The following is a 12,744-nucleotide window of genomic DNA, read 5'->3' on the forward strand; positions in this document are numbered from 1 at the left end:
CTAGTAAGCTGCTGCTGATCTCTCTCAGGACTGTCCCGTTGCCTCCCCGACGCCCCACCTTCACATCTGTGCTGTTGATCCTGAGACCTACCAGTATCTTTTTTGTTTGTTTTGTCTGTTTTCGAGACAGGGTTTCTCTATGTAGCCCTGACTGTCCTGAAACTCACTTGTAGACCAGGCTGGCCTCGAACTCACTGAGATCCGCCTGCCTGTGCCTCCCAAGTGCTGGGGCTAAGTATGTGGGCCACCACTGCCCAGCGTCCACTCACATTTCACAGCATGGGCATCAGGAGCTGTGTGTCCTGTCTCACTCGCCGTCTGGGCTCTGTGGAGTCCTCTTGGGTCTGCTTGTGCTCTTACGGGACTGGGAGACAATGTTCTTGTTACCCTCCCATCCTGGAGATGAAGCTAGGCTACTGGGGATCTCTGGGGAAAGGCGTCAGGCTCTCCTGCCCTGTTCAGCATATAGGCAGGCTATTGTGAAACCCCTTGCCTCCCCTGCCCTGCGGCTGCTCTCACTCTAGTCTTGGAACCTTCCGAAGCACTGACCTCAAATTCAATTCTTTCTCACTTCTCCGTTTGGCTGGTGAAGGAACGAACACCCAGAGGGATGGGCCAGCTCTAAGATTTCCCTAGCTCTGTTTCTCTGGGAAGAAGCTCCGTGAAGGCAAGGGTGCTGCTAGCTGATGGCCTCATTCTCGGCATCTTCCTCCTCATTTTGCTCTGGAGACCCAACCAGGTGTTCTTAGGGGAAAGGAGCCCATGAGCAGCCCCAAGGCTAAGAGCTGGTTCTCCCACATTCCAGGGCGAGTGACTGGGTAGAGGGTGTGTCTGCCTCAGGCTGCTTGGGGGAGGTCCCCTGAAGGGCCAGTGAAAATCCTACCCGGAGCCCCTGGCTTTCCAGCGGCCCTGACCTAGTGGAAAGGAGCCTGTAGTTTTGAAGATGGGGAGTGGATCCTGTGGGGCTGAGGGTGGGTTGTGGTCCTCCAACAGTGGATACCTAGAAGCAAAAGGAATCACCTTTTGTTTTCGTCTGAAGACCATCTGGGGTTGTGTGTCCATAAATGAGGTAGAGAGGGGACAAGACACAGATCCTATATCGTGTGTGTGTGTGTGTGTGTGTGTGTGTGTGTGTGTGTGCGCGTGCGTGGTGCGTGCGTGCGTGCGTGTGTGTGTGTGTGTGTGTGTGTGTGTGTGTGTTTCCAGACAGGGTCTTCTGTGTAGCATTGGCTCTCCTGGAACTCACTCTGTAGACCAGGCTGGCCTCGAACTCAGAGATCTGCCTGCCTCTGCCTCCCATGTGCTGGGATTAAAGGTGTGAGCTGCTGCTGCTGCCGCAACCACCGCCACCACCGCCACCACCGCCACCACCGCCACCACCGCCACCACCACCATCCAGCCAGATCCTGTACCTTAGATGCAGAAAAAAATGTGATGATTTAATGTGGAGAACTTGCTGAATTCATCCAGTGTCCTAGGCTGGCTCCTCGGGCGACAAAAGCCAAGTGACAGCTGGGGCTGGAAGAGGTCTAAGGGACTACAGAGTGGCACCCCCTCGTTCTCTGCTAGTTTGTGTTTGCTTTGGAGACAGAGTCTACTGTAGCCTAAGATAGCCTCACACTCTATGTGTAGCTGAGGCTGACCCTCAGCCCAGGAACTTCAGAGGCCACCATGCATGTCTTCATGTGGTGCTGGAGATTAAACCCAGGGCTTTGTGCACCATGCTAGCCAAGCACTGTACCAGCCATGCAGGTGGAGGTCAGAATAACTTTGTGGAATTGTTTCTTCCCTGTCTTCCCGTGGATTCTAGAGACTGAATTTAGGCGGCCAGGTTTGTGCTGCAAATACTTTCATCCAGTGAACCATCTTGCCAGCTCTTTGTTTTGGAGACAGTGTTTCTTTAGTCTTACTAAGTTGCCCAGGCTACCCTCAAACTCAGTGTGCCTGCCTCAGCATCCTGAGTAGCTAGGATTCTAGCTAGGCACATGCGTCTGACTGGGGCGCCTCCTTCTTACTGACGTGCAGAAACCACTGCCTTTGACCACCCGAATGCGGATGCCGAAGTATGAACCTCCTACCGCCTCCTTGCCGACCTGGTGCGCCTACTTAGGGATTGTTAGAGGGATCTGCAAAGCTGGTCCCTTGTATTTGGGTGAAGGAAACCAAGAGCCATCGATAACACGGGACTCACTGAGTGGGATGTTTGTGGCCAGAGGCGCCGCATGTAGGGAAAAGGCCCTAGCAACATCTCGTCATTTTCCTAATTTTGTAGCCTGAACAAGCCACTTATGAAGACAACTACACATCATTTTTTCCTTTTCCTTTTATTTTCTCTTTCTTTTCTTTTTCTTTTTCTTTTTTAATGTAGACCAGGCTTGACCTCGAACTCACGAGATTCACCTACCCTGGGAGGGCTGGGATTAAAGGCATGCACCACCATCACACATGTCCAACACTGCTTTTCAGCATTTTAAAAATTATATTTACAGCCAGGTGTAGTGGCACATGCCTTTTAGTCCCAGCACTGAGGAGGCAGAGGCAGGTGGATCTCTGTGAGTTGGGAGCTAGCCTGGTCTACATAGTTCCAGGATAGCCAGGACTATGTAGCGAGACCCTGTCTCCAAATGTATATATATATATATAGTGTGTGTGTGTGTGTGTCAATGTGTGTGTGTACACTTGCACATGTGCCCATGAAGGTCAGAGGGCCACACTGCAGGAATCAGTTCTCTCCCTTTATCATGGATGGGACACAGGTCATCAGGCTTGGCAGCAAGTACCCTTACCCACTGAGCCGTCCGTCTCTCCAGCCCTACATTGCTTGTTGAATGTCTTTATATGAGGGTTGTTGTATTTAAAATGTTCTGTGCCGGTTAGGGCGGCTTACACCTTTCATTCCAGCCTATCTCTTGAGTTTGAGGCCAGCCTCCTATATATACATAGTGAGACACTGTCTCAAAAAGCAAACTGTTCTGGATACAGAGCCCATTTGTAGAGTGCTTGCCTAGGATGCTCCGGACTCAACTTCCAACACCTCTTTTCTGTTTGTTTTTGAGACAGGGTTTCTCTATGTCGCCCTGGCTGTTCTGGAACTTGCTCTGTAGCCCAGGCTGACCTCAAACTCTGACAGCCTCTGCCTCCGGAATGCTGAGATTAGAGGCTTGTACCACCGCTTTCCGGGTTTTTGTTTTTTAAGTACCTGGTAAACAGTCGATTAGCATACAAGTTTCCTTTTTTTTTTTGTCTGTAATGACCCATGTTGGGCTTTTGACCACTAGAGGGCAGCAGGCAGATACTGATGGACTGGGTCGAGAAAAGGGTAATCACGAGAGACTAGACGAAGGAGGTCAAACCTTTCCCATGTGATCTCCAGCACCTCCCGCCGACCCTAGGCAGCTAGAGCGCCACAGGCAATAGGTTAGACCTTTGAAGTAGCCCTCGATCTTTCCCGCTGAGGAACAACCATTGGTGCTTGGGTGGGCTCCCGATAGGCCAAGTGCCACCAAACGCCCTGTGGCTGGCTAGACTGGCAGATTCAAACCACCCCTGGACCGTGACTATGGCCCAGTGTAACGCCTAGAGGCTTCCAGCTCCCCAGTTTCTGGATGTTGTGGAGAAAAATCCCTTACCCTCTGTAACTTCTATAGGCCTTTTTGTCCCCAGACCTAGACAGACGCAGTCTGACCCAGACACCGGTTCAGATTCCTCACCTTGCTCTCCTCTCCCTAATCCAGCCCTGGCCTGGCCCCCCCAGGAAGAATTTCCCGGGCCAGAGAGCCGCCTAAAGCACATGTGCCCACCCCAGCAATGTTCCCGCCACCTGCCCAGTCCAGTACCCAGGGCCCAACCCCAGAGGGTGCGGATTGACACTCTGACAATCATTAAACAAGCCAGGCCTGATTTCCCAGCACCGCCTGCTAGGATCTGGGCCAAGTGGCATGGAATATGCAAATCACCTGGGACCGGGAGCCTGGTCTGAAGGAAATCCCCTGCATCCAATGAGCCACCAGCTCAGGTTACAACTGGGGACGCACACTAAGACCTGGCGGGGAGGAGCTCGCGCACTGCTCTATTTAGGTGCGGGTGGGGGAGCGCTCTAGCCACACTCATCACTGATACCTGGCTGGAGCCTTCAGCTACCTAGATTTCTTCCCTTCCTGCGGCCCAGAAGCCTGCTTATCCGCCTGCCACATCGAACCCTGACACTCGGTAGGGTCACCTTCCCTAGCTCCGGCCCCGGGAACCGCCAGTGGATTTACAATTCTGAACTTACTTTAGCTTGGAGCTCCCTAGCCGGGAGTGTTAGGGCTGCGGGGAGGTGTTCCGGGACTGGTCGGAGACCAGATCAGTGTCTTGGAGGGACAGGGTGGCTTGTTTGGTTCAAGGGCCCAGGTGATTTGTGGAGGGAGCCCGAGCAGAGTTTGTCTCGTGGGTTCCACCCTGCTTGAGATTATTTTTTATTTTTTTGGAGCGGAATTTCCCAGTTTGGCGCCGGCTGGCCCTGGCGCTTCTAGGCTCAAGAGATCATCCGGCCTCAGCTTCCCAAATAGCTGGTTCTTCAGGGGGGCTTTTTGAAGGGAGACTATGTCTACAGCAACACCGACCTCCTTCCTGCCTCTTGGCTGTGGCTGCTCAGGCTTGGCCAGAACAGAGTATTGGAAATGCTCCTTGACCTGCACCCTCACCAACCTGTGTCCTCTTCCCAGGGGGCCTCATGGCTGCCACCTGCGAGATCAGCAACGTCTTTAGTAACTACTTCAACGCCATGTACAGTTCAGAAGACCCCACCCTGGCTCCCGCTCCTCCATCGACTACCTTTGGCACTGATGACTTAGTGTTCACCCTCAACAACCCCCAGATGTCGCTGGACGGTCCAGGTGAGTGCCGTGCCGTGGGTGTCTGAGAGACAGAACGCTTGTCTGAGAGGTTCTTTGATAAATGGAGAGGGAGGGAGGTCTCCAAGGGAACCCCCCAGGACTAGGGGCCGCGGAGAATTTATTCATTTACTTATTTGAGCGCTGCTGGGCAAAGAGATCCAACCAAGCAAAAGCCTATGCATGCCAGACTGTGCTCCCAGCCCCTGAGAAGCCTGTAGAGGCTGAGGTGGTGGGGAACAGGGTAAGGGACTGTGATAGACCGAGGAACACTCTGAAACCAGGGGTATCATGATTGTTGACTATTACCCCCCTACACACACACACACACCCCAGGGGTGGGGTAGGACCTCAGACAGGATCCCAAAGGGACATCAGAACCGGGTCCCGTGTTGACCCTCTGGCTGTACTCCGCCTTTCAGAGAAGGCGAGCTGGTCGGGGGAGCAGCCCCAGTTCTGGTCGAAGACGCAGGTTTTGGACTGGATCAGCTACCAGGTGGAGAAGAACAAATACGACGCCAGTTCCATCGACTTCTCGCGATGCGACATGGACGGGGCTACCCTCTGCAACTGTGCCCTTGAGGAGCTACGGCTGGTCTTCGGGCCTCTGGGAGACCAGCTCCACGCCCAGCTTCGGGACCTCAGTAAGTCCAGGCCAGGGGAGCCACGGGAACCCCGAGAGTGACCAGGGAGGATGGGCCTTGGGAAGGACTTGGAGCTCTTGGCTAGAGGGCACAGCCAGGGAGCCCCGCCGCCGCCACCGCCGCTGGCCGGAGGTGCTGAGTGACCCCTCCCTGCCTCCGCCAGCCTCCAGCTCTTCTGATGAACTCAGCTGGATCATCGAGCTGCTGGAGAAAGATGGCATGGCCTTCCAGGAGGGCGTAGGAGACTCGGGCCCCTTTGGTGAGAACCCATTTTTTTTCTTTTCCCCCTTTCTCCAGCTTCTCTTTCCTGTCCGCGACCTTTCCAAAGTGCGAGATAGACACTCTCCCAACTAGAAAGAAAAACACTCCGTAGCCAGTTCTCCGGGCCCCTGGGTGGTCTCACCTGTCCCTTGCTGGTCCCCTGGGCCTCTCTAAGCTCCAACTTCTTTTTCCCAGATCAAGGAAGCCCTTTTGCCCAGGAGCTGTTGGAGGATGGCCGCCAGGCCAGCCCCTACTATGGCGGTAGCTATGGCCCTGGAGCGCCCTCCCCTGGCAGCTCTGATGTCTCTACTGCAGGTAAGAGTCCTGTTCTTGCCTTAGTCTCCCTTCTCCAAACCCCCAGAGTGCATCAGGTACCCCAGAACCAGCACCCGAATCTGCAGACTGTACCGGGTTAGGCTGGCCCCAGTACTCAAGCTGACTTCTCCACCCCCAGGGACCGCTACACCTCAGAGCTCTCACTCCTGTGACTCCGGTGGAAGCGACTTGGACCTGGATCTCACTGACAGCAAGGTCTTCCCTAGAGGTGAGTTGAGGGCGGTCTTGGGGGTCCTGTCCCACGGCGCCCAAGCCCTCCCTTCCGTCCTCCTCTGCTGTGCTGTGGTTTCCACAGCAAAACTTCCCAGGGACGCCCTGCCCTCACCTTCTGCTGACCTTCCGATCCCTTCCCATAGACGGCTTTCCTGACTGTAAGAAGGGGGAACCCAAGCATGGGAAGAGGAAACGGGGGCGTCCCCGAAAGCTGAGCAAGGAGTACTGGGACTGCCTAGAGGGCAAGAAGAGCAAGCATGGTGAGTTCTCAGGGCTGGCGGGCCTGTGGGCGGAGGCCACCATTCCTTCTGCCCCTTCAGGCCTCTCGGGGCCTCTGGAGCTTCCTTGGTCCCTTTCTTACCTCTGTGAACCGTTGGGGGGGCCTCCATGGCACTAGCAATCACCCTATTAGGAGGCCTGCTTGGACTCAGAGAAGAGGGGAAACTGAGGTTGGGGGCGGTGCTCAAAGAGAGAGCCCGGGCTTCCTGCACACACACCTTCTCTAACTTTTTGTCCTTGGCCCCTGTCTTGCCTGATGGAACTTACTGGTGGTGGGGAGGCAGCTGGTGGGTGCTCAGAGTCCAGTGGGCTGGGCTGGGCTGGCTGCCACTCCAGGCACAGCCTGCTGAAGGGGCCTCGCCTCAGGCTTTGTGTGTTCCAGCTGCACTGAACCACCTGGAGGTCACCCCAAAGGTCTTGCTTGCCTCCTCTTTCATACATCCAGGCCTGCACGTATGCACTCTTGGCCTGCTTTCATTCTTGTCCTGAGGGGATCCGGTTGGTTTTTTGTTTTTTTTTGGTTTTTTTCCCCCAGGAAGCTGTTCCTTGGTCCTTGGGGCTCTAGTCAACTCTCTGTCCCCATGCGTGCCAAGTCCTCACCAATGTTGGTCCCGTTGATCCATGAGCCCCTCAGAAAGTAGTGTCTCTCTGTCCATCTCAACCAGATGTTTGAATCTTATCTGGGAGAGCATCGTGTGCTCTGTGCAGTCTGCCTAGTGCACTGCATTTTGGGGCAGAGAAGGAAGTAGTCACTATAGCAATCACTATGCAGACATTGCCCAGTGCTTCTCAAAGGGCTGTCATAGCTTTGGCTCTTAGCATGGTTGAGATGGGTGAGGCCAGAGGGCCTGGAGGAGGGGGGCACCCCAGACTAATAACTGAGGAACTCTTTCCCTTGTAGCCCCCAGGGGCACTCATCTGTGGGAGTTCATTCGGGACATTCTCATCCACCCTGAGCTCAACGAAGGCCTCATGAAGTGGGAGAACCGGCACGAGGGTGTGTTCAAGTTCCTCCGCTCAGAGGCCGTGGCCCAGCTGTGGGGCCAGAAGAAAAAGAACAGCAACATGACCTATGAGAAGCTGAGCCGGGCCATGAGGTGAGCTGGGGCCTGGCATCTGGTGGGGAGAGACGCCAGGACCTCTAGTTGGACCCCACTGTTGTGGGGTTACACGTAGGTTACACGTGACAGGTGTGAGGCCCACAGGGCAAGGTTGGCCTTGTTGGCTTTTTTGGTCAGTTGAAGCATGAAGAAAGCGTTAGTCGGACATCGGAGCCCCTTCACTTCAGCTAACATTCCCGTGTTCTCTGCAGATTTATTCTAAGAAAGACACACTTAGAGTGTGATAGAAAGAGCAGTGTATTTGCACCTCGGCTCCCTTGCCCTGCCTGCCAGAGGGTGGGCTGGTTCAGCATCACCAACGTCCCCCCCCATCCCTGTGTTCATGGGCCTTCATGAAAAGCCCCAGGACATAGCTGGAAGGCACAGAGACGTTAATGCAGAAGCAGGTGCTGGGCCGTAATTACAGAGCGGTGTGGCCACAGCAGGTGGGACGAAGGAAGGAAGGCTCAGGGCGGCAAGCCCGGGGAGACCTCACGGTGGTACATGGCGGCAGTCCCCTGCCTGCCCTCTCTGACCACTTGCCTCCCCCTCAGGTACTACTACAAACGGGAGATCTTGGAACGGGTGGATGGCCGGCGCCTCGTCTACAAGTTCGGCAAGAACTCCAGTGGCTGGAAAGAGGAAGAGGTGACAGAGAGTCGGAATTAAGGGGGGTCAGGACTGGACCCAGGACCTGACTCGGACACGAACTCAGAACTGAAACTTGCCTGGAGGGACAGGCAGGCCGGAAGGCCCCTCAATGTGGATGTGCTCCCCGTGTTGCTGTGGAGAGGAGGAGCCCGCCGGGGGTATTGGATCCTGAAGTGCAGCCTGTGGTCTCTCCTCGCCCTCCTTTTGGAATGACAAGCCCCAGGGTTTGAAGCGACTTTGTTCGCTGACTCTACAGCTGTGAAGGCCACCTCCCTCCAGTCCCGGCGCTGACTGCAGAAGAGAACCACCTGCGGATGCCCGGACTCGGCCCAGGAGGCTGGGGAGACTGTGGGAGGGAGAACGGAAGGGACGGGGCTGTGTTCTCCAGCACTTCTTCCTGGACCGACTTCCACCTCTCAGCACTCGGGCTCCACAGGCGGGGGTTGGAGTGTCCCTAATTTATGTGCTATAAATATTTCAGGTGTACATAGAGAGCTATTTTTTCTAAAGCATTCCCCTCCCTGCTCTTCTCCCACGGAATGCTGGTGGCCAGATCGATTGTTCTAGGGCTCCTATAACTGGACCAGCGAGAAGTGGGGTGACGCCAGACCCCTCAAGATGGGGTTCCTGGATCCCTTTTCCTGTGAATGGAGGCTTAGGCCTCCAATAAAGTGCCTTCTAGGCTTTTTCTAACCTTGGTCTGAACTGTGTATTGAAATTTGGGGCTGTGGATTGGCTACGGCATGGAGATGGGAGGGAGAAGAAGTCAACATGCAGAAAGATGGACTTGGAGGCTGGGCATGGACTTCTGTAGCTGGAGGGTTGGTTGGAGGCTGAGAGCAAAGAAAATGGGTGAGACTTCTCACTGCTGAGACAGCACCCAAGGCTTCGCACTAGCAAGGACGTGGGTTTAGAAACCCTGCTGTCACCACCACGTGCTCGGTGACCTTGGCCAAATCTGCCTTCTTCAGGGCTGCTTCCTCTTGTACAACCAGAGTTTGGATCTGATGTCCTCCAAGAAGTCTAGAATTGCAAGTCCAGCCTTGTGAGCAGATGCCTTTGCGTTCTAGCCAAATTGGCGGCCTGTTAAAGATCTGTAATCTGAATCCTAGCTTTTGTGACTGACATGAAATCACAGATAGGATCTTGTAACGTGGAAAAGCAAAACAAAATGGAGACGCGTGCTTGATGAGAAAGAATGGGGGCTGATCATTGCTGACAGCCAAGCCCTTAGCCAGACTCTGGGCTAAGGCCACCGCCCCCCCTACTTAGTCTCATTTCATTCTCTCTCAGAAAGAGATTATCCCAGAGTAGCCGAAGAGAGTTCGATTCCATAGGTGTTTCTAGGCTCCACCCTTTATCTTGGGCTTGGGAGCATCTCTAATTTGGTTTTTGGTTGTTTTGTTCTTTAGAGACAAGGAGACAGGATTTCATGATACAGACCAGACTGGCCTCCAGCTGAGAGATCTGTCTGCAGTCTGGCCCCCTAACCCCAACCCTCCACCCCAGTGCCAGGATGAAAGGCATGCACTGTACCACCTAGATCTAAAACAGGCCTTTATTCCCAGTACGGAGGAGGCAGAGGCAGGTGGATCTCTGAATTCGAGGCCAGTCTGGTCTACAGAGGGAGTCCCAGGACAGCTGGGACTACAGAGATGCCCTGTCTCAAAAAAAAGAAAAAAAAAAGAAAAGAAAAAACGATGTGAGGCCCTATTTGTTCAGAGCCTCTGCCATCCATGCTGCTCATCTCTGGTGCTTGCGCCTGAACTGTCCTCAGAGTCCTGGCATGCTGTTGTCTGTCTGTCCAGGGCATTAATAACCCTCCTACTAAACTACCGCCACACAGACAACGTGAAACGCTGCAGGATGGGCATGGCAGTTCACTTGACTGTAAGGCCAGACCTTGGGGAACAACGCAGGAGAATTGCTGTGAGGTTGTTTTTGTTTGGTTGGTTTGGTTTTTTGTTTTTGTTTTTGTTTTTTTTGTTTTGTTTTGTTTTTATTTTGTTTTGTTTTTTGAGACAGAGTTTCTCTGTCTAACAGTCCTGGCTGTCCTGGAACTTCTTAAAACAGGCTGGCCTCGAACTCATAGAGATCCAACTGCCTGAGTGCTGGGGTCAAAGGTGTGCGCCACCACTGCCCTGCCACTGGATGTCAGCCTGGTGACCCCAAAGTTCCAGGCCAGCCAGGGTTATGCAGAGAGATTCTTAATACTCATGTGCCCCACCCCCAACACACGCCCACACATAAAAACCCACCAAGCCATATTCGCTAAGAGAGCTAATTAATGCCTAGTTGCCTTGGAAATACCAGACTATTCTACTCCCCGAGGAGGGCAGATAAAGAAGGAATCTTGAAAAGAGGAGCATCTGCTGGCTTGTGTTATGTCTGGGAATGGGGCTTGCTCTAGGGAAGCAGTGGGGGAGGTGGGATGAAGACTCTAGTGGAGTGGTGAAAGCCTCTAGAACCTTCTGGAGCCATTTTGGGACACGTCCTTCCATTTTGGCAAGAGCAGAGAGGTAGGCTTCACGCTGTGGCCGCCACCGAGCTGGGGAAGCTTGGGCTCCACTTGGCCAAACAATGACCTCATTTGTATGTGCGGCAGGCACACTGCTGGTCTCCTATCTGTGGAGTCCTTCCTCCCTTAAAGAGACAACACAATCTCTTGTTGACGAAGCTCTCCTAATGAAAAGCAGAGGGGCTGGGGGCCGGAGGGGAGGCTGTCCTTGCCATGCTTCCCTAGGGCATCAGTCTTCTCAGCTCCAAAGAGGAGACCTCACCTGTTAGGTCTGTGTGGGCCAAGAGGGTGGAGAAGCTTGCCAACCTCTACCCCTGCTGAGGCAGCTGCTCCGAAGGCCAGACCTGTCCTTTGTCCTGCTCTCCTCAGTTTGGAAGGTGCTGCCCTCATCTCAGTATCACGAGGGGTCCACCCCACAGCCCCCCAAGAAGACCAGGTGTCCCATTTCACTGATGGGAGCAAAGGCTGGCTCACTGTCACTGGTCAGGTGAGAGTGTCGGGACCAGAAACCCGGCATTCCGGCCTGGGCCCGGGGCAGAGTCCTCAGGGACAGACAGCCTTTTATGATATAGTTTCACTCTATAACCAACCCTGTCCAGAATTCCATGTTGTAGCCAGGCCTGCCTTGAGTAAGCATTGATCCTCCTGCCTCAGCTTCCCAAGTGGTGGGGTTCTTCCAGGGTTTTGTTTTCCTTTGAGATAGGCTCTCACTCTGTAGACCCACAGACTAACAACCCAGAGTTCATTACGAAGCTCAGGCTGGCCGCAAACTGTTTGATCCTCTTGCTCCAGCCTCTGAAGGTTGCCATGCCCAGCCTCTGGGAAGTACCTCTTACCCGAATCTCTTCCCTCAGGATTTCTCTCTTCCCTCTACCCAACAGGACATGTGGTGTCCTGCAAACCCCGAGGCTGGCATTTCTCAGCTCTCTGTGGAAGCCAGAACACTTATCCCAAGTCTCACCAGTCCAGGGGCCATCCTGTCCTCTGCCACCTGCCCTGGGCCTCTAGGTGTGTCTTGGGTGGGGCTGTTTATATTCTGCCCTGAGCTGGTCACCTCTTATCAACTTTCTGTGGGATCATGTGTGTTACTGGGTGGGTCACGGAGAGGTCAACACTCCAGGGCTTGGGTGTGCCCAGTGGGCCCAGGCCTGGGGCGGGGGGGCTGGGCAGGCTGCCATACCTACTCTGAATGGTTCCCAGAATCCCACAGCCCCACCCTCCCATTCCGGCTTTGCAGCTACTCCTGGAGGGAGGTGAAGTGAGAGGATTTGGGGTGTTGTTGTTGTTGTGACATTAATTAATGATAGGATGGCGATTTCACTGAGTCTTCACCATTGGGAAAAGACGAATTTGTTGACTGGTGTGCTGGGCCTTTTGGAGTTAGTCAACACCTTGTGCATCTCAGTTCTCTCAAAGTAGGAACTTTTCTAATCGGTTTTTGTTTTTGTTTTTATCCCGTCTGTCTTCGGTCCCAGCTCCGCCAAAGAAGCTTACAATGTCAGCTCCTAGCGCAGAGAGGTGCTTCCTAAGTAACCGCCAAGCTGCCTTTCGAGGGCCTCTGCCCTGGTAGTTCCCTGTATACAGGTGCACAAACACACGGGATTCATGCCACAAAGACAACACACTCACCGCGCACACACACATACACACATACACACACACACATCACATAACTCCTTACACAAGCACACACTCACCACACACACACATCACATAATTCCATCCACCACTTACACCAGCATACAGTCACTGTGCACACACACACACACACACACACACATCACATAATCCCATCTACCACTTACACCAGCACACACTCACCGCAACACACATCACATAATTACGTATACCACTTACACACAGTCGCA

At 53.9% G+C, this 12,744-nt stretch overlaps 1 protein-coding gene across 1 annotated transcript; it reads left to right on the plus strand.

Moving 5' to 3' along the window:
• The first annotated feature begins 4,076 nt into the window (after nucleotides 1-4,076).
• Nucleotides 4,077-9,051, plus strand: Elf3 (E74 like ETS transcription factor 3). The gene is made up of 9 exons (XM_028876491.2): nucleotides 4,077-4,209; nucleotides 4,707-4,877; nucleotides 5,297-5,518; nucleotides 5,682-5,777; nucleotides 5,975-6,094; nucleotides 6,234-6,323; nucleotides 6,472-6,588; nucleotides 7,509-7,704; nucleotides 8,262-9,051. Exons 2-9 carry the CDS (start codon nucleotides 4,715-4,717, stop codon nucleotides 8,374-8,376), a joined length of 1,119 nt encoding a protein of 372 aa, XP_028732324.1. The 5' UTR covers nucleotides 4,077-4,209; nucleotides 4,707-4,714; the 3' UTR covers nucleotides 8,377-9,051.
• The last annotated feature ends 3,693 nt before the right edge of the window (nucleotides 9,052-12,744 follow it).

The sequence above is a fragment of the Peromyscus leucopus genome, chromosome 15 (assembly GCF_004664715.2).
Source record: "Peromyscus leucopus breed LL Stock chromosome 15, UCI_PerLeu_2.1, whole genome shotgun sequence".
NCBI classification, from domain to species: Eukaryota; Metazoa; Chordata; class Mammalia; order Rodentia; family Cricetidae; genus Peromyscus; species Peromyscus leucopus.

What these genes read in the sequence shown, in the direction of transcription:
- Elf3 (XM_028876491.2), top strand. Translation starts at nt 4,715, where the DNA reads ATGGCTGCCACCTGCGAGATCAGCAACGTCTTTAGTAACTACTTCAAC. An exon ending in CGCCCAGCTTCGGGACCTCA is followed by an intron (nt 5,519 to 5,681) that starts GTAAGTCCAGGC and finishes TGCCTCCGCCAG; the next exon opens with CCTCCAGCTCTTCTGATGAA. An exon ending in AGGAGACTCGGGCCCCTTTG is followed by an intron (nt 5,778 to 5,974) that starts GTGAGAACCCAT and finishes TCTTTTTCCCAG; the next exon opens with ATCAAGGAAGCCCTTTTGCC.